The sequence below is a fragment of the Apteryx mantelli genome, chromosome 2, assembly GCF_036417845.1.
Source record: "Apteryx mantelli isolate bAptMan1 chromosome 2, bAptMan1.hap1, whole genome shotgun sequence".
Taxonomy (NCBI): Eukaryota; Metazoa; Chordata; class Aves; order Apterygiformes; family Apterygidae; genus Apteryx; species Apteryx mantelli.
Window position 1 is genome coordinate 119,998,639 of NC_089979.1, and position 21,335 is coordinate 120,019,973.

The following is a 21,335-nucleotide window of genomic DNA, read 5'->3' on the forward strand; positions in this document are numbered from 1 at the left end:
CCCCCAGCGTCACGTGGCAGTGGAGCCGCGCGCGCGCCCCCTTCGCTTCCGCCCGTTGCTCGTAACGGCCGCGGCGGCGCGCGCCGGAAGCGGAAGAGCGCGGCGGAGGCGGGGGCGGTGCGAGCAATGGCGTCGGTGGTGCTGAGCGAGGCGGAGAAGCTGTACATCGTGCACGGCGTCCAGGTAGCGGCGGTGGCGGGCGGCCCGGGCCGGCCGTGTTTGTGGCCGGTGGTAGCGCTGCCCGGTGAGGGGCGAGGGCAGGGCCCTTCTCCGGGCCTGTTCTCCGTGAGCGGGCGTGTGATGCGCTCTGGGACGGCGGCTGGCTGCAGAGAAAGCCTGGGTCGAGAGTCTTCTTATTGTCGTGACTTGTGCCTAATAGTCTCCTTAAACGTTAGGGAAAAGGACACTTTGCTGGTATTACTTAGGGTATCCCAAGATGGAGCTGTGTTAAGTAAAAAAACTTTTAAAATCGAGACCTTTATATTTCTGTAGTCTGAAGCCTTCTGTTGAAACTAAAGGGTTTTAGTGCTGGATTTCAGGTCTGCCTACAAAGAGCTCGATGCAAGCTGTAGATGAATGATGTGAATGGAAAAGTTCAGTAGATTCTGTTCTACAGTTTTCGCTGAAAGCTGGTGATGAAACTAGGAACTGTTGCTTTCACCTTCATCTTTACTACTCTGTTTCACAGGAGAAAAGGAAACTTCAAAAACACAGATTTTAGTTTTTACTTTTGCTTCATTATGAATTCCCTTTAGCCAAAATATTGTCATTCTTAGGAGGACCTTCGTGTAGATGGTCGTGGCTGTGAAGACTACAGGTGTGCTGAAGTAGAAACAGATGTTGTGTCAAACACAAGTGGATCTGCAAGAGCGAAGCTGGTAGGTAAATTTATTAGGGATCACATATGTTGCTGATGAAGACTTCTGGGTTATGTGATTGCAGTTTTAAATTAAGCCAAGGCTATTTATGGGGCGGGGGGGTGTACACCCACCACTAAGTGAAACTATAGACTGTTAAGCAATAATGAAGGGATATATAATTTACTTGTTCAGGCTGGCTTCATTGACTTGAACTAGATTTACTGTAAAGTATATCTGGAAAGCCTTCCATGTGAAATAATCTACAATTTAATCTTGGAAAAAATGAAATCCCTGTTGTGCCTAGTCACTAGAAAAATAATTCTCTTAGAGTGAAGCAAGGCTACTTCCAGCATGTTTTGACTTGGAAGAAAATATCCTTTGCAATATTATAATGGTTCTGCAGATGTAACTATTCCCTGAACTAGAACAATAAAAAGCTGCAGATATTCAGAGTGTCTTGTTAACATAAAGAAGCTTATGTGTATAATAAAAAATATTTGAAGAAACTTGCTCAGGCTTAACATTGTTCTCTTAAAGTGTTTTAAAAATCACACTAGTTTTTAATAGTTCCCTGTAATAGAATGAAAGGTAAAACTGTCAGCTGGCCCTAGGTGTCCAAATTAAAGAAATAATTTTGTGAATATATTTCCAGTTTTATGATGTGTTTTTTGTTTTAACAGGGACACACCGATATTTTGGTAGGTGTAAAAGCTGAAATGGGAACACCAAAGTTGGAGAAACCAGATGAAGGCTACCTGGAATTCTTTGTTGATTGGTTAGTACACTAAAGGAGAAGGAAATAGATCTAATATTTGGAATAAATGGCTGATCAGACCTTACGATTCTTCTCAATTTTATATCTTAATTCCACCAGCCTGCTGTTAGGGTCTGAGTAATAGAAACATGTTATTTTAGTAGTGGAGAGTGTTTAGAAAATTTCTGCAACTTCTGCAGAACCAAAATGAGCAAAACAGTAGGAATTAAAGGATGATACCAGGTTAAATAAAACCACCCTGAATTGTGTAGCATCACTACAGCTGGAAAAGATTAATGGCTTGGTTACATGTGTATTTAACTTGACTTCATGATTATAATGTTAGTGGTCTTTGTTGCGATGACAGAGTAGAGAAAATATCTTTCAAAAACTAAGTATTCCAGATTTGGAAAAAAATGGAACACACTCCGATACAGATTGTACTTGCTTTTTGTTGGGCATATAGTAACAATTTAATCCTCACTGTATACTTCGGATGCAAAAGTTAATTAGACAATTAATTTGGTTATCGCATTTCTCAGTCAATCAGTTTCATGAACTAAAACCAAATTTGTTTTTAATCATGTTTATGGCTTTGTGCTGTAAATGGACTGTTGGTTATCTGTAATACTTACAGTGCTTGAATTATGAAGGAAGTTAGAAGAAAATTGAAAACTTCTCTTTTCAGGTTGCTTTGAGATAGCATGGTGACACCTTAATGTGTTTACAGACTGTTTCCTGTCTGAAACCACAGCATCCATGTCTTGCAGACTTCCTAAAGCTCTCCTTCTTTATGAAATAATATGTTTTGGGAACCTGCTCATGAAAGCCTTGGCACTGACACATTAGCTGTTCTGCATGTGATTTTTAAATAACTTTTTAACTCTGAATTAGACCAATATACAGATAGTAAACCTAAGGTATGAGAGCTACTAAGTAAGCAGATATCTAGTAATATTCCTGATCTAACTGACTATATCTACCTTAATGTTCATCTCTCTCTCTCATTATGCAAACTGATCTAAGAGTGCCTCTATACATTGCAAGATGCTGGTTAACTGTGGAACCTTGTGGTTTGTGGAGGGAAGGATTTACCTGTGAATTAATACTTTGTCCATGACTACTGCTAGAGAAACATTGGACAGGAAGATACTCTTCTCAAATGTGGTCCTATGGTTAGAGGGGAGCTCAGTTTGACTGTGCATTATAAAACTTGTTTATGGAATGTCTTCTATAGTACTTTCTTGGTCCTGGTAGATTCTATATGAATCAAGTCCAAGGCAGAAAGCTTTAGCGCTGCTCCTCTACCTTGTGTTAGTATCATTCTGTTACTCAGCAATGTTTGTTGAACTGGCTGCCAGCAAGAATTGTTCTTTATCTGGCATGCAAGTGGCACGTGTTATTGGTCAGTGGGTCAGCAGGGACACCTCCTTACTCAAAGAAGTAGTCTGTGGCGCTATGTCATTTCTGTGATGCCACTTTCATGTATAAATGAACATGAGAAAAACTTTAATTCATTAATGTTAGGTTGTATTTTGTAACTGGTAATCTCTGCTTCTCTTCATAGGATGATGGTAGGGAGATGTGCAGGAATATTGTGCACCATGGATCTTGTCAGGTCTATAAATGTGTAAAGCAACCCTCACTTTGTGTAACAATACAGACCAAAGCCTAAGTTTGGGAGGAGTGACTACCCTTATACAATGCTTATGCCACCAGGGAAAGGTCATCTCTAGCTCCCAGAAAGATCCTGTAGATAAAATGTGACATTGTGTGGTCACGAACTGCTTGTTTTCTGTACAGGGAAATGAGATGCTGCCAGTACCGTGACTGCTGATGCTTTCCCAGGCTGCCACTGGGTGGTAGTAACTGAGCATAATTTGATACACTGCATCTGTTGTTGAGGTTCCTATATGCTGTACTTGGCTTTTATACTGTTCAAACTAATAATGAAAATTCACATTGCAGTGTGTGCTGTCTTAAAATGCTTACTTCCTGAAACTTTCTTGGTTTCTTGTACCATTTAAGAATCATCACTTTCTGGATCAATGTGTAATTCTCTGCCCTGAAATTCTATTTCTCATCATTCTACTCTGATTCCTTATGTTGTCTCTTAAAATTTGAGAAGTGCATTTAGACCCCTTTTAAGACAGACTTAATTGCTAGTCTTTGGAAGATATGACTTCTGGGGAACTTGTTGGTGATACTAGAAATTAATTATTAAAAAAAAAAAAAATCCATGTCCTATGCAATGTCCTTACTCTCCATCAACATGGGGGAAGATGATCATCTTTGTCGCTGATGTTGGAATGCTGCTGTGTCTGTTTTTCTCATGTTTGACTTTTGGGGCTGTTTAAATACTGACTTCTTAATTTTTTAACTGAAGCAAAGATGTGTCATTTTCAAAGTATAAGAAACAACCTTAAAAAAAAAAAAAAAACAAGGAAGATGAATCTGAATTCCTTGAATGCCAGGGATGTTGTTTTTTTGGAATGAGGGAAGCAAGAAATATATTTGTCCAAGTCTGACCATCTGCTTCTCCACTTTCAAGGCCAGATGTGCTTTTGTTCTTGCAGGGACAGTGGGCCTGTTTCACTGATGCAGCGCAGAAGACTGGATCAGATATGGTCTTAAATATTATAGATGGCAAATAGTTTCCCAGATTGTGAGTGATCACAGTATTGCAAAACAACCACATCAGAATGCTCTCAGATGATCCTCAGCTACTGGGTTTTGGGGCTTTGTGGGAAATAAATGACTTAAAACAAATTTCAGTGCAGCTACTAAGGATATGTCACTTGAATGGTGACTGTAGTAAAGAAACCTCCCCCCTGCCTTCCGTCTGCAACCTGGTGTGGTGGCAACTGTCTTCTGCAAAGGCAGCAGGCAAACTAATGGGTGCTGAAGGAATCAAATGTCTTTACTTTTTTTGATGTACTTACTCCATTAAAGATGGTCAGTACTTGGATGGGATTTGGCTCAGTTTTCAGAGAGAAATGCCATCTGATGCTTGGTTTCTTTTGAGTAAAACTTTAAAACTCTATAAGCAGATGTTTGCGTCTGATGTGAAGTGTGGTGACAGGTTGCCTGATCAAAGACCTGAGTCAGTAAATCCATATTGGTGGAGTTACCAGTTTGACTAGACTAAATCCAAACCCGTGTTAGCCCAATTCTTTGTAGAATAGAGTTTTTAGAGCTTGAATATCAATCATGCTAACACAAGTAGACATCACATGGACCTGAATTCAGGTTTTTCCATCTCTGAGGGGACTGTATGCCCTCTTCCTTTTGCTTCTGTCCGTAGCCGGGATGAAGTGAGCCTATCTGCCTGCCCTGGCAATCCAGGTGTGTCATAAGTGTGATGCATTCTGGCTGCTTTCTGCAAGAGTAGACTATTAGTGAGGTGGTTAACTTATTGCTGACTCTAAAATGATGGAATTGCCTTCTTGTTATAAATGGTTGTATCTTTCTTTGGATGTGAGAAAAGAAACCTAATATTGATTGCCTGAAGTAAGTACAGCTTTAAGTGAAGACTATCCTATGTGTAGCAAAGGCCTGGCATGCTAGGGAAATATGGGTGAGCTTACTGTGGAAAACCCAGTTAACCTCTTGTCTTCAGTGCAATTGAAATATGTCTCTCTCTTAATCTGAACTGGGAGTTTAAAACCAGTTTTGTTTTAAGTTAACTTTTGAGTAATTTTGAAGTGCAGGTAACACAGCGTTTCTTAATCTCTGAGTAGATTGGCCTCAGATTCTTCTATTTAATGTTTTCTTTTGGTTGTGATTATTTACCTCACAGATGATGATATGATAATGGCTGGAGAAACAGATGAGAAGTACTGAACTACTTTGAAAGAAACATGGTCTGATAACAGCAAGGGTTTTGAAAGGAGAGATCTTCTTTGGTAGAAGCATCCTTCTTTAGCAGAAGCCTAGGTTGTTAGGTGATGGGATACTGAAACTGCTTGAAAGTCTTTAGAATTACATTCTGTTTGGGAATAGAAATTTTGTGCTCCACTTGGCTGCTACTAGGTTCTTTCTGTGTTCCATAAAGCAAGCTTTCTGGCATTTTCTTCTATTAGTGTGCTAGACAACTCTTATTTTCAAGTTTTACCCAGTGTAAATCACTAATATTCTGTGAGCATAGGGTGGCAGTATTTACCACATAGTTGTTTTAATATAACCCTGCCAACATTATTTCTTTATTTCGCTTTGAAAGGAACCTGATACATTAAAACAATAATGGAATTAAGATGCAGTAAATCTTGCAGTGGTATCCTGGTTGAGTCTTATTCTTCCTTCTTACTTGCTGCCAGATAAACTGGCTATATGTATCCAAAACTACAGCATTTGATAATAATGTGGTATAGACTGAGGTTTGCATAATTCTTCTTAACTTAAATTATTGTTTGGAAGCATAATGCTTGCATAGCCATACTTCAAACAGAACAGTTTAAACAGAATAGCCTTGTTGACTTGCATACAAGCTGCTTCCATGGATAAGTGCTTGTTTAATACAACCTAAAAGCCTGACTCAGCCATATTGCCGGAATTGTTAGGATCATATCCAAATAAAACTTACCTTATAGAATTGGAATTTAATCTTGCACAACTACAAATATTATTAGTAGTGTCATGCTTGCAGTAATCATTCAGATAGCAAATATAATTTGGAAGCATAGCTCAGTGCTTGATTGGCAGTCATCTTTTTGCTGTTGTCCCCCCCCCCCCCCCCCCCCCCGGGCATATTTAGTGCAGTCTGTGTATAGAAGGGGCAAACTAACTCTTAAAAAATCCAGGAACTCTTTCTGGCATCCTGAATTTTCATCAGTTCTGCAAAAGAAGAATAAGTTGGGAGAACTGCTGAGGTAAGGATTTCCCTTACAGACTCTGCAGTCTGGTTAATATGACTCATTTGATTGGTATAAGGCATACATAGCTAACGTGGATCTCTGGTATTATGGGGAATGTTTGTTTGTTTGTTTTAGGTGAAGGGCTATATTCCCACAGTTTGTTCCCTGCTGTATGTTTGCATTCCCATGGAGTTCTTCTTGGAAGAACAAGGGACAAAATATGCATGAGAAATTGGTGCTGTGTGGTGCCCAGCCAGTGGAATTCAAGGTTTTGCTATTAGAGATTTTGAACACATCAAACTGCTTCTCGGGAACCATCTGCTTTCCTCCATCCTATAATCAGAAAGTAAGTTTGGAGAGGTCAGACTAGTTTGAGAACAAGATCTCCAGGACCTTCTCCAAAGACCCACAGCTTGAGAATGCTCTTACCCTCTGTAAACCAGAGAGGTTCAGAACATTTGTTTGTTATTTTGGTATGTTTGTCTCTGGGCATTTCTGTTCTACTTCATTGGGAATTGGAGGGATTCTTTTTTAATAAGCCTGTTGTTTTTTGTTGATAGAATTTTGTTCTTAGCTCTGTACAGGGCCCCAGCACCCAAAGGCTTTCTTGCATGGCTGCTCATAAACAAAGTTCATTATGCTGGAATCAGGGGAAGTGAAGAGTGCACGCTTTTGTCAGATCCCTTTTTGCAGGGGGGGGGTGGGGGGGGGAGTCCTTTAGTTGGTGCTCTCCATAAGCTGCAGTTGCTGAAGATAATGAGATGCTGTCAGCAAGTGGCTTGATAGGAGAGAATACACTCAGTAACGGAATTACCAATTAAGGTCAGGCAGTCATGTCACTTAAAAAGCTGCCTCTTGTCATATTGTCACATCTTCCTCTTCTTATCCACTCTCTTATCTTATTAATTTAACATTCATCTTTAACAGGCTGCCTTGTTAGCTGTTCTGACTTAGAACAGTTTTCTGTCGGTGTTTTTTTTCCTTTTTGTGTATGGGAAGGGGGGAAATGTTGAGGTGATTGAAGATAGTGCTTAAAAAAAAAAATCTCTGAGACAATACTCAGTGAATTCTATCTTGGGAACTACTACTAAAGATAGTAGAATTTAATATACCTATGTTCTGTTACCAACTTTGATACTACTTATCTGCATTATGATTTTGTTATGTAGAATGGAAATAATTTCTTCACAGGTGGTATGCTTATGTTTGTACAAATAAATGCTCAGATATTAATATTTAATAAATGTTCTTTGGATAGAGGCTGCTTCAGAAATGAAAGGGTTTTTTTTTTCTTTCTTTCTTTCTTTCTTTCTTTCTCTGTCTAGTTCTGCAAATGCTACTCCTGAATTTGAAGGCCGGGGAGGAGAAGAACTTGGCACAGAGATAGCAAATACGCTCTACAGAATATTTAGCAGTGAGAGCTGTGTAGACTTGAAATCACTTTGTATTAATCCCAGAGAACACTGCTGGGTTCTCTATGTTGATGTTTTGGTAAGTAAGGAAATAAAAATTAACGAGACTTAAGGAAGTCTTCGAGGCAATGACAGACTGAATTCCCATAACCATGTGTATTTTCATATTACAAATGCATCTCATATAATGCGACATAATGTTCACAGCATGGCCATCCTCTTGCGAATTTGCCTAAAACAGTTAGTTGCTGCTTCCAGCTTGTTCTTTTGCTCTTCTCCTGGGGGCCACCGCTCCACTGCAGAGCTGAAAAAACACTGAATACTCCAAATCTGCCTCCGATAAAAATTGGTGAGCTTAGAGTGGTGAAGAAATTACCACTGAAGAAGGCTAAACTATTCCAAGCTAGGTAGATTCCAAGAGCGACTGTCTCATTCTACTGAATGTAAGTGAACACGTGTATGTGTTAGGGTAACATAACTGTCCGTCATGTCTACTTTTTGGCACTGTTATCAGTACTAATGCAATGAAATAAATTATGAACTTTTCTGACGAAGTTATATTTGGCTCAGGCACTTTTTGATGGAAGTTGTGTGCAAGTATGGAATGTACAAGAGAAACTGAATGTTTGTTCCTATTAAAAAATGAAAACTAATTTTGTGCAGGCAGACTTTGTGTATGCAGCAGCTCAGTTTCCAAGCAGTGCTGTATTTAAAGCTTTCTGGCACAGGAATTTAAAATAGAAGTCTGGGAGTCAAAGACTCTCCTGAGCTTTCTTTCCAGCTCTTATTGGTCCAAGCCTGACTTCCCACTTATCAAATGTGTAAATGAAAATATGTCGAGGAATCCTGCTCAGTGGAATCAATTAATGTCTCTGAAGTGATTTGTAAAATGTTAAGCTGCGGTGCCAAACACATTAAATACAGGGTTTTGTTAAACAAAACAGGAACATTCAGACTGAGGCCTAAATAAATTTGAAAATATGAGTCTGTTAGGTTTTTAAAAAGCGGTAGCACTAGCCTAATTATAGTAGACATGGTACATACTGTGACTTGGTCTGCACACAGAATGATTAAGTATGTACCACTGCTGAGTGCTTTAACAATTCTAGCCACCAGCTTATTGGAACCTGGCATAGTTTAATAGGGAATGAAGTGCTAGTTCTGAGAAATTACATTGGGGGCTTTTAGTTATTAGGTAATTGTAAGCAGAGGTACAGAATATTAAGTGCTGTGCTTATTTAGGTAGTGTACTGTTTCTGCAGTGTAAACACTTTCATAAAGTTGACTGTAGAAGTAGTTGTACACAACTTTTTTCATGAGGGAATACTGCTAATTTAGAGCTCTTGGATTCTTCTTGGACAAATTTTGTTGGTATCCACAGCTACAGAGAAACAGCCTTGATCTTTTTACACTGCTGGTTTTAACAGAATTATGAACATGCATGAAATAAATTTGGTCTTGATTTACGTGTAGCTTTATTTAGAGTACCAATAAAAAAATATGCTGTAGGTTTGTAACTAAGACTGTAAACTGGGTGAGTCTTTTTAATGTAACATTTTGCAGAGATTTTGCATATTCCAGCAGTTCTTTAATGGCTCATAGTTAGAATAAGGCACTTCTGTCTCTTGCTGTTTTTTCTTTTTCTTCTTCTTTTTCCCCAGGCCTTTGTATGTCAATATTTTGAGATATTTGTACTATTTCCTTTTCTAAATAGAAGACATATATTACATATACACATGGTACAGAGTGTTTACACTGGATGTGGATGCTTGATACCTACAGGTTTTCCTGAATCTGCTTCTGCTGAATGCTTGCTCTATTTTAATAACACATGGTGGAAGCATGATGCTTGTGCCAATTAAAATATTTTAAACTGCCTTCTCTGTCTTTTGGGGGAGAAAGGTTCTAAAGGTGGTAATAAAGCTGGATGAGAGTCCTTTGGATGATGTTTTCCTTCAGAATTTCTAGAAATAGCTCACATGAGTGCTTGTGTGCATAGTTAAGTTGAAAGGAAAATAGGCCTTAAATCTCTGTCATAAGACTGAAAACACTGGTATCTTGTGTTCAGATAAAAAGAATTGTTTTCAGATCTCTTACTCTGAAAGACAAAGACTCAACAAGAGTGTTATGAACCTGAATGTATTTCATTGCTATGTATTTCAACGATGCAGTTTCACAGAAGCATCCATATTTGGCTCCTATGTATAAACAAAACTTAAGATATGCAGCCTCAAAAGAGAATATATTCTAAACAGTCAGGCAGTTTATAAATTAAAAACATCTCTCAAATACTCTTAGTGGTCAGTGTAATTGAAAGGTGCTTTAGTTGTGTATAGTCATACTGGAGCTACTCAGAATGGAAAGAAAATAATTTCAACTGTGTGCACACGCACGTGGGCTCGAGGCTAGTATTCTACAATGTGCCTTGTGCTTTCAAAATAAATGTATTCTTTTTTTAGTAATAGGACAGGGGTCACTTTCATAAGAGTAGCTCGTGAATGTGGAGTATCTTATACTGCAAAACTACACTCTGTTATCATCCACTGTCTCATTCCACATCTTTTTTTCCCCCCTTTCATAGTTACTGATTTCAAAAATAGCTTTTGGGAGTTTTTTCATGGTGTGTTTGACGCACGTATTGCCTTGTTCACATAAATTGCCCCAGCAGCCTGCCATGCTGAGCAGGAAGAATTAAAGTTGTGCAGACTTTCCATTCCCCCACCGCCTTACAGCACATTGTTTGTGAGGAGAATCTGTTAGATTCTGCTGAAATTTTAGTAGTTCCCCGCTGAGCATCCCTCAGAGGATTTCTCAATCTTTCCTATTCCCCCAGTTTGAAAAAAATCTTAGAGAAGTCTCTCCTTTTTTGAGGAAAAACTTTATTAAATAAGATCTCTGGAATGTTTTCTTTCTTTCTAAGCTCAATATTTTTTCATATCAGTAGATTGAATGAGTCTTTTTTTTTTTTTTAAGACTCCTTTGCTTCCCACACCTCAAATAGCTGTGTAGCCTTTCTTCATTTCTTAAAAAAGAGGGGGGGGAGGGGGATCCCAAGTACAGTGTGCTTCAGCAGAGAAGAGATTGTTCATTTGTTTTTGGAGGAATTGTACCATACTTCATACAATAGGCCCCTAGCCTGTAGGCGCCACTGTTATATAGATAAGACTTTAGAATAGCAGCCTGAACATAACCCTAGCAACAGTAAAGGCACATCCCATTATTGTGCTTTAATAACAAAGATATTGTGGGTTTATTGCATTATCCAGTAAAATCCAATAACTACTGAAAGGGACAAGTTAACCTCTCTGTATCCAGCAGCTGTTTTCAAAGAAATAATTTGATCACCTTTGTATTTAGCTTTCTATCCCAACTTTTTGTCATACTTCTTACACAATTCAGTCTGTCTTGGTAAAAGTAAACTGTCTTCCTGGAATATCTGATTTATGGTTTGCTCCCAGTGGGGGATTATATCTCATTCTTAAGTAGATTTTGAAGAACAATCAATGCAATCAGTGTTGCAAAACTTATTTTGCTCTCATCGTATAGAGTAGATGGATGTCATGGAGAAGCATCCATATATTCTTGCTGAAATAGGTTCAAGGGCTTGCTGGGAGTGTGTATGTTCATACAACAGTACTAACAGTACTGGCAGCACGGAGTGGAACTTGTCAGACAACTGTCACTTGACTGTGGTCAGATACACTTCTGAGTCATCTCTCAGTTTGTAGGTGGTCTTAATCGTTATGTGAGTCCTGCTGTTTTATACAGTGTGCAGTGCTAGTTTTCTCTCTCTGGCTATTCTTCTCCTGATGTTAAGGTGGGGCAGGGAGAAACAAGCTAGACTCCCTTCTCAGGCTTGATCCAAAAGACAGTGTTATCACAAGTGGACTTTGAAATAGGATTTTCTTAGACCTTCTTCAGCTACAACAGAAACTTGCTGATGAATCCTTTTCTAAAAATAGAGAATAAATCTGGATGTGCCTTCAAAACCATACCTTGTATAATGAGCTTTCTTTCACACTTTATTAAATAATTCCATGATGTTTACTGGTTGAGAATTTGCATTGTTTCTTTGAGAACAGTGGGATCCATTGGACTTGTCCAGGTGATATTTGAAAAGATTTCTCTTTGAAATAAAGTACATAAAACTGATTTTCTTGATTTGATGTTAATGAACAAATACCAAGTTTATCAAAAAGATTCTGGTCCTAGTCTAGTTCAGAGGCTTAGCGTAAGGAAGATGACAACATTGGCAGTTTCATTTCAGCCTCTGTTATTAAGTGTTCTCATGGATATGTGCTTCACCTCCTCTGTTTTGCATGTATAGTGCAGTCAGCTGAAACTGACACATGCAGCATTTATTTTCATAGATAGGTTTTAAACACAACTTTAAAAAATGTTGCTATGTATATTTTATGGTTCTTAATTTTATTCCTTTTTCAAGTAAGTTTATAAGTAAAATCAAAGCTTTGATTTAAAGGCACTAACCATATCTTCTTTTAAAAAGGTTATATTTTTTTCCTCCCCAGTTATTGGAATGTGGTGGGAACCTCTTTGATGCAATCTCCATCGCAGTGAAGGCAGCTCTCTTTAACACAAGGTAAAGCACAGATCTTGTTTCATTTGGGTGGAAGTGGCATAGAGAAAATGAGAGCAGCGTTTTCTGTGAGCTAAGTATTTTTAATGCTTAATTTCCTTAAGTAAGAAGAGTTGGAGGCAACTTACATTCAGATGCAAGGCAGTCTGTTTGCATGCAAATAACATGAACTAATGCCTTTAATCCAGTTTCTGGTAATCGTCACCTTGCATCATTTGCTCAGTCATGCTCAGAATATAATTCCTGTTCTGTAGTCCAATCAAAAAAAATAAAAATGTGTTGACCATATGGTTTGATTGCAAGTTGATGCCTTGTGGGTTGAAAGTCAGAAGTATCTACAGGTATGTGATGGTCCTGAGTAAGAAGCCCTCTGTCAATACAACTATCAATGTATAACTAGCCCTAATTTCCCACTTCTGATATTCTTTCTCTTTAACTGTTAATCCACAGTTCTTTGTGAAACTAAGGGCAAAAAATGGTGGTGGGAGGTAGTGGGGAGGGGAAGGTGATATGCCTTTAGAATAACTGAAGTCCATGTGTTTTGGTTCACAAAATGGAAGAACAAATCTAGTAGAATCGCTGAAGCAAGTGCTCTGTATGTGTTTCAAGGATAGCATCCAATAAAATATTTTTCTGATATTTTTATCTTCATTATAGACAAAAAGAAGTTTAGAGTTTCGCAGCATCTTTGAGAAGGGAACTAGTGAATGGCTTTGAAAAATCTTATGTAGCAAAAATAGCTGTAAGAGCTGCAAAAATCAGACTGTTAAAAGCACAAACATTCTAAAGTGAATCTCACATTGTTCCACAGCTGTAAATTAGAGCTCTGCTGAAGTCACTGGCATAGTTCTGACTTACTCGTCAGGGAATCAGTGCACAGCACTAGAGCTGGAAAACAACATGCCAGAAAGAAGAAGAATATGCACTTTTGAAGACACAGGCAGTATGTCAGGTTACAAACATTTATTTAAATGAAGAGGGAATCCCTCTGAGTCTAAAACTTGTGTATATTGCTGAGAAATTTCCCATGTTAGTCAAGTTCGCAACAGTACCTCTTAACAGTAGGAGAAAATATTCTCACGCATGCAACAGTTCCCAAAGATTTGACAATACACTAAAGGGAGAAGAAATGCCTACATCTTTGTGTGCGAGCTGCCGGGATACTAAACTCGTAGTTAAAGCAGTTGCTCCCATATGGGTTGTTTTGCAGATCCAAGATACATACTTTATTTACAAGATAATTGGACCTCTTTTCTTACTTTAACCAGAATCCTAATTTTGAATAAAAACAAAAGAGTATATGAAAATAATAATTAAAAAAACCTGTTGCTGTTGGAAGACAGATAACATGGAGAGAGTGATTGTTTTAATGATTCTGCTTGATTTTGACTCTTCCGAAAACTGTCCTCTGTGTAATCTTTGATTTGTGGGCAAACATCTTCAGTCTTATGAAAGTAGGATATCAAATCGAAATATGGTACAATTTAAAATAACTTTAAGCTTGTTGGTTTTGACCTGCAAGAACCCTGTCTATTCAATTGAGCAGGAAATGCTAGTATAGCTAATCTTGAAGTGCTTTAGATATGGAGAAAGCAAAAACAAGAAAGATTAACGAACTCAGAATTTCAAATGACTTTCAAAGTGAAAAGCTCATGTCCTCATCCACTGCCCCCGCTTTTCCTTAGTATCTGCTGAATTTTCTTTGGATTAATACAAGGTTGTTTAGAGTAACTGTCTACTCTTCATAAAATATTATTGTCCAGTTAAGACTTTTCAAAATAATTACATTTTAAAGATTTATAATCAATTTGAAGTTCACTTCAGATTGTTTTGAACTTAGCTTGATATCTCTATCCCTCTTTCAGAGTCTTACTTGCTTTTCGTAATTTGTTTGCAACTAGGTTTTTGTTATAAGGGTTTCAAATAATTTTTTACCCGCCTTGCCTGCAATCTTAGAACCAGGAGCAGGAAGTTCAAGCTACTGTAAGGTTTTGTTTTATTTTTCTTTGAAGTCATAAATTTTCAGTTTCATTGTTCAAACAGGCATTTGAAAAGCTCAGCTTCATCAACTTTGTCCTTAAAATCTAGCTCTTACCATTTTTATATCTATGGAGACACTCTTCCTTAGGGCTAAATAAATCCACAATAGTAACTTCAGGAACTTTGTGTAGCAATTATGGGATTTAAGTCCTTTGTGTGTCTGATCTGACTCATTGTATCCCATTCAGACATGGAACAATCAAAATATGGCTGGTTTAGGGGGAATATTTACTCCTTATAGTTTTTCATTGTTCAGTGTGTTCTAAAAACTGCATCAAAACTGTGTGTGAGAGGTAGCAGATACCAAAATTTGTTCTTAACTATGTGTCTCCAAGGCACTTAAGGCTGCATTTATCCGTGATCAAAGTGGATATTGCATAAGTGTGCAAATAGCTACAGTGCCAGGACTTAACATTGTATTTTAGTTTAGGGTTAGGGTTTGCATTTCCATTGAGTTCTTACATAGCTCTGCAAAGTATTTTGAGTTTCATTTCATGAAGAAGTATATGATGTAGTTGTGTTCTGCTTACTGAAAGATTGTACTTATAGCTTGGTTTGGGCCAACATTACGTAGAGAATTTGTCTCTTCTTGCTAAGCAAGGTTAGCTGTTGTGAAGTGCTTGCCTCAAGGACTCTTAGCTGTGAATAACTGAATACTTTTTCAGGGAACAACAAAAATCAGTTTTCTTTGAGGAAAAAGTTCATTAAATTACTCCCAATATTCTCCTCTCTTAAGAGGGATTTGATTCAGAATGTGTAAAAGAATGTAACCTCCAGAGTCTAGTTATAAGACACAATGCTACTGTAGAAGTACTAATATAGAAATAGATTGTGGTTGCATTCCACAGGGTTACTGAAGTTAGCTTTCCAGGGATGTCATGAAGTATTTTATGTTTTCAAGTGCAATTCAAGTGCAAGCATGTAAAAGTGGGAGAAGTTTGGTTGAGCTGTGTGGGGGGTTTTTTTTGCTGGCCAATAAAGCAAAGTCCCTCAGTCAGTACTCTTCCTGGTGGACACCCAAATTTCTCTGCAACTGTGACAACTTGGGGTGGGGAAGGTCACAAGTTGGGGTGGGGAAGGCAAGTGACCATTTGAAAAATGGGATATAAGATGCTGAGGTTCTTGGCTTCTTGAAATACCATCTGCTGCTAAATTGTTATAAATGTTTTTATTCATTACACTAAGAAAGCTGTATTAAATCCTCATGTAAAACTCCCATTAAATGGCTGTAACGTGTGCAGGATATTTGCCACTGATAAGAAGCCTGTGTAGCTCATTAGCAAGAGATCTTGTTGCTCACAATAGACAAGAAAGTGTTTCTTGGATTTCTACCTGGGTTTTTATCCCTGGTCCTTGCTTTTCTGTGTCTAGCTGTAGAGCAGTAGAGACTTCTGGTGATTTCAAGAATGAGAATATCCTGCTGATCTTCCCAGCCTGCTAGAGAGGAAGGATTTCACTAGTGTCTTAATTATGCTTTCCCTAAGTCTCTGTAGTTAGTGTCATTCTTCCTGAACAGCTTCTCTGCTTTTGTTTGTTGATCGTGTCATGGCCTTGCCAAGCAATGTAATTGCTGTAATTCTGACAACTTCACTGCTGTCTGCCAGCTTGGGAACCACAGGTATGAAAAGGTTCAATTCTGGTAATTTCTCTGCAATTTTGCCAGGCAAACATATGTAGAAATATTCAGAATTGCACTATGCAAGCTCCTAAAGGCACCACTGAATCTGTCTATTCGCTCCCTATGGCATAGTATAGAATTCAATTTAAATTCTAATGCTTTGAGTGATGTGTATAGATGGTCTCATTCTGAATATCTTCCCACTTAAGATGTTTTCTTAGCCTCAGGGGGCTAATTGTTAATACTTTGATAACATTCCAGGATATTTTTTCTAACATTTAGCCTTATTTAGAGAAAAGGACACTTCTTGGAATTGAGAGTATACGATGCCTGTATTCATTATCTGTTCTGAGAGTGATATTGCATGTGCTTTTGTTTCTGTAGAATACCAAAAGTGCGTGTTTTGGAGGATGAAGAAGGCTCTAAAGAGATTGAGCTCTCTGATGACCCTTATGATTGTATTCGACTTAACGTGGACGAGGTGCCCTGCGTTGTCACACTGAGCAAAGTAAGCCAGACAAAATTTTGACTTTCTACCTAGAGACTTCAGCTTCCATTAACTTCACCTGCTGTTTATTTTTCTTTAGAGATAAAATTTGTAATCCAGAAATGAGAGGTGTCCAATGTGTATGTATTTGTTCATCCTTGCTGCTATTTTGATTAGAAGGAGCTTTTACTGAATAAGGGTTTTTTCCATTCTGACTTGCAGATTTCCACTTCATGCATTCTTAAAATCTCTTTTTGCATACAGAAGAATTGTTCATTATGTGTTCATGCACGCATTGCTCAACATCCAGAGCAGCAGATACTTTAGTACATTACAACAAATGAACACTGTTGTGAGGCACAGAGAGGTTGAGTAATCTGTCTGGGATCACAGAATGGACATTTTTTGCTGGGGACAGAACTCTGTGGGTGTAGCACTGTCTTTTCCTTTCAAACAAGTAGTGGCATGCTTATCTCACTTCCGTTATGTACATACACCCAATCTGGGGTCAGAAGCTGCTTTTAAGTGCTGTGCTATCTGTCGACTTGGTCTCTGAGCAGCACCAAATATCATGTGATATTAGGATGCAGGCTGGAGATCAACTAACAGAGCTACCACTGACAATTTAACTTCTCAAAAAGAGCTTAGACAACTGCAAAACTAATATGTAACATTGTCACTAACTTGCAGATTGGGTATAGGCACGTGGTGGATGCTACCCTTCAGGAAGAAGCCTGTTCTTTGGCCAGCCTGCTTATTTCTGTGACCAGTAAAGGTGCTCTCACTTGTATGAAGAAAGTGGGAAAAGGTAGTCTTGATCCGGAGAGTATCTTTGAAATGATGGAGGTAAGGAGTTTTGAACAATTACTGTCTTGGATGATACTGAATGAATTGGAACTTGAGTCTATGAAAAGCTGCAATAAGGTCTTTGAGAGCAGAGTTGCTGGTGCTTATTAGTGCACGAAGGGACTTGTTGAAGGTCTCAGGCAGTTCCTTTGAAACAGAATCTCATAGGAATGGAAGTTATCTAAAACTTCTAGATGCCTGGAATGTATGGTACTCCATTTACATTCACTGTGGTCAAGTACCTCACAGCTGTAAAACTGTAAAGCTTAGGTGGATAAACTTTTAAGAATTTTTTAGAGAATGTGTTTTCCTCCCTCTTCCCCCCTCCCCCCCCCGAAAACCAGAGAAGACATGGAAAAGTCCCTATAGAACTAGAGATGGTACTTCAAGGTGCTAGTACATTGCGTTCTGTTGTAGCACAACTCATTTTTCTTGTGATAAGCTTACTGTTCTTATTTTACTTTTGTTTTTCTTTGCTTCTTTATTGGGTTTTTGATTTGCTCCTACCCCATGAAAATACTGTTATCTGGCTGTTGTTCACATCCACATGAGAATTCAATTTTAAACATTTCTTCAGGCTGTTCTCAAAACTCTGAGTTCCAGTATAAATTCTCATGCCTGGGCTTGGCCTTAAGCATCAGACAGAAATGAGTTTTGAACTTTGAGTCAGAACAAAAATTAAATACTTAAAACTGTCTCTGTTTCCTAGAGATCCAAAACTAATATCAGCATAGCTCTAGTGAGGAATGCAGAAACTGGAGCCAAGTTTGAAAACAACTGGTTTCAAATGAAATTACATGTTGAGTATATAAGGCACTTCTTTGTTTCATGATGTAAATCCAGAGTGCTAATGTTAGTGTTACCAGTGGGCTGTTTATTTGCATCTAGAGAAGTCACTTACCCCCAATTAACATCTGGGTAGATGCAGAGGAAGTTTATCTCCAGTCTGGCATCCTAAAGAAACCAAACTTGTTTGATATGGACATCTGATATTTGTGTCTTCCTAATGGCTTTTGAGTCTAATTCTAACTAAATGTCATAGAGGAGTTGAGGTTTAGGGTGTATGGCTGTATGAAGAGATGGGTGCTGAAGTCAGATATAGGTTCAAGGTAGAAGCTCACTCCCGTATAAATTATCTGATAGCTAAGTGAAGAAAAGTTTTGATCAGAGCCTCTACTTTGATCATCCATCTCATTCCACACTGAGCTCTAACTAGGAAACGAACTTCTGTAGTTCCAGAATTCAGGAACTACTTGCATAGCCCATCCTGAAAAGGTGCACTTGGGAACATATAATGCTCATCTAAACACGTATCAGAGATGTGTGTACAAGGTAACCATTGAAACCTTCAAACCTTCCTACCGTGCTTATGAGCTTTAGTGAATTTGTCCCTAATTGTTGGTGCAAGGGGTTAAAGCTAATAAGGTTATCACCCAGTGAGTTGTGTTGTTTTTCACCTGCTTTGGAAGAAGTGTTCTCTCCTGGGTGGTGAGTAGTTTGCTGAAAGAGTGAAGGAGGAAGTCACATAGAAGTAAGATATTTTCTGGGAGGCAGGAGGTGGTCTGTTTGACCCTGCCTCAAACTCAACACCTCAACTGGGGAACCAAGAGGAAAAAGAAACATAGTCAACACCTGGGAATGTCCAGTGGAAGGGGTGCATAACCCTTGCTTGACACCTCTGTTCCCTAGTGATTTGGCTGCAGGTTAGCAAGCATTCAGGTTTCGCTGCCTGGGACAGGACAGATGTCCCAGCTAGGACATACCTCTTAGGAAAGCAGCTTCACAGGAGGGTTTTGGGAAGCTGCCAAAATTGAGCTTTTTACTGGGTTTATCATCCATAAGGGAGGAAGGCAGGAATAAGAGATGGTAACAGTGTTGTGCAATGTGTCAAACTCTGAAGCTCTGCGTGGAGCCCGTTTTACCTTGTCTGGGTGTGGGAGACATTTGAGGAAAAGAATGAGCAAAGTACATCACCCCTCTGGACTCCAGAGTGCTTTTGTGAGCTTTGCCCCAGTGTGGAGCTGTAACAGCCGTGTGTGTCCTGTGTGTGTCCCCTTTTCTTTAGCATGACTCCCACTGTCTAGGATTGACAATTAGCTACCCTACTGCATCAAAGCTTGTCTGAAATTCACTTTGGTACTGTAGACCATATTCTGATGCCTAGTTCTTTGATTAGAAATTTATCTTATTTTAAGGTTTGTGCACCCACAGTCTTGAGAATTGCCATCAATAGGTGACAGACAGCTTTGAGGGCCTTTAGCCATATGACAGGTGTAGACTTCATGGGACAGATCAGGAGCAAATAAACTGAGTTTAATGTAATCTGACTTTGGCTTTTTTAAGAACGGGTGGGCTCTGTTCATCTCTGTACAGAGTCAGTACTTCAGGTTATTTGGAGGAACTGCGGGAAAGTTCTTAGGCACCACTGCTTTAAGATCTTTATTTCAGCATTTCCCAACATTGCTCTTTCCTGCAGCTTCAGCAGTATGATTGTGCGTGTGGGAAGAGAGGGGGCTGATATCAGAACTATCCTGGTGGATTTCCACTGCTGGGAGTTTATTTCTGTAAAGAAAACGTTCTGCTAACTTCTTTAAGGCCCTCAGACTGTACAGAATTGCTCATCATAATGAAGAATCTGACCTACAGAGACTGATTTGGTGATGCAGCCAGTGTGCATTTTGGGCTTCTAATACCAGACTAAAATCTCTGGCCATATGTCAAGGTGCTGAGCTAGTCTAAATTCACTCTGCAGAGTTTGAGCATGTTCAGAAAAGCTTGGTGAACTTTTTATGAGTAGGCTTTCTTGCTGAGTCAGGTATCTCTTGTCCTCTGGCAGCTAGCATGTCGTTTCAAATGGCGTGTGCTGGCTAATTTGAATGTGTGCTTGTGTCTGATGTGAATTTAACTGGTACTCATGGACAATCCAGTGGTGCACGGATCTGGCATTAATGATCACAGAATGCTTCTTTGAGGAATGGGAGCACTGCTTTTATGCACACTTTTTTCCAAAAATCAAATTAATATGAGACTTCCACCATCATTTTTCTTAATTAAAAGCATGTTTTTCTTGTACCAGCTGGTGTATATTAATCATTAAGGGGAATATATTTGTCGAAGGAAGTGTTCCATTTGAGTTGTCTTTCTGTTAATAAGCATGTCTCAGATTTATTTTGCTTTCTTTGCATTGCAGACAGGAAAGAGAGTAGGCAAATCATTGCACACATCCCTACAGAAGATTTTGGATGAAGAAGAGAGTTTGGGGACCACACGGCAAAAAGTTGGATTTCTAGGATGAGTTTTTATTAAATGTTCAAAACTATTTTTAATTGATTGTGCAGTCTTGTCTGTTTGTGTATGGAAAAAGGATATTTTTGTTCCAGTGCCTGTATCCTTCCAGCTAAGAGACTTCTAAAATATTACTAAACATAAGGAAAGCTACATTTAAATGTGATTAAGCAAATTTGTGATGCTTTCCACATGGATGAGTGTCCACATGTAGGAAGCACAACAACAGCAATTGATACAATTCCTGGGAAATGCTTGAGTCTGTTCTCAGAAGTGGCTGGTGTGGATTCTAGACCAACTGCTGTGTTTTAGAGCAGTGGGGGGGGGTGTCCTCAATGCAGCACAAGCCAGATTTTGGGCCTCTCAGGATTTGTTTCTTCACCGGCCACATAATTCTTCCTACCAGGGGTAAGAAACAGTGTCTGGTGGAAGTCTTCCTTCAGATTATCTTATCTCTCTTTGAATAAAATGTGGTTAGGTTTTACTATAAATACAACATGGTCCCAAGTTTCCAATTCGTATTTTAAACCAAGATTTCTTTGCTAGTAGAGCCCTGCCTATCCCTTTTGCCAATGGGTACAGT

At 38.8% G+C, this 21,335-nt stretch overlaps 1 protein-coding gene across 1 annotated transcript; it reads left to right on the plus strand.

The window, feature by feature from the left end:
• The first annotated feature begins 76 nt into the window (after window positions 1-76).
• Window positions 77-20,793, plus strand: EXOSC7 (exosome component 7). Its single transcript, XM_013950803.2, has 8 exons — window positions 77-183; window positions 777-878; window positions 1,541-1,635; window positions 7,793-7,958; window positions 12,409-12,479; window positions 16,519-16,642; window positions 17,312-17,467; window positions 20,658-20,793. Exons 1-8 carry the CDS (start codon window positions 127-129, stop codon window positions 20,760-20,762), a joined length of 876 nt encoding a protein of 291 aa, XP_013806257.1. The 5' UTR covers window positions 77-126; the 3' UTR covers window positions 20,763-20,793.
• The last annotated feature ends 542 nt before the right edge of the window (window positions 20,794-21,335 follow it).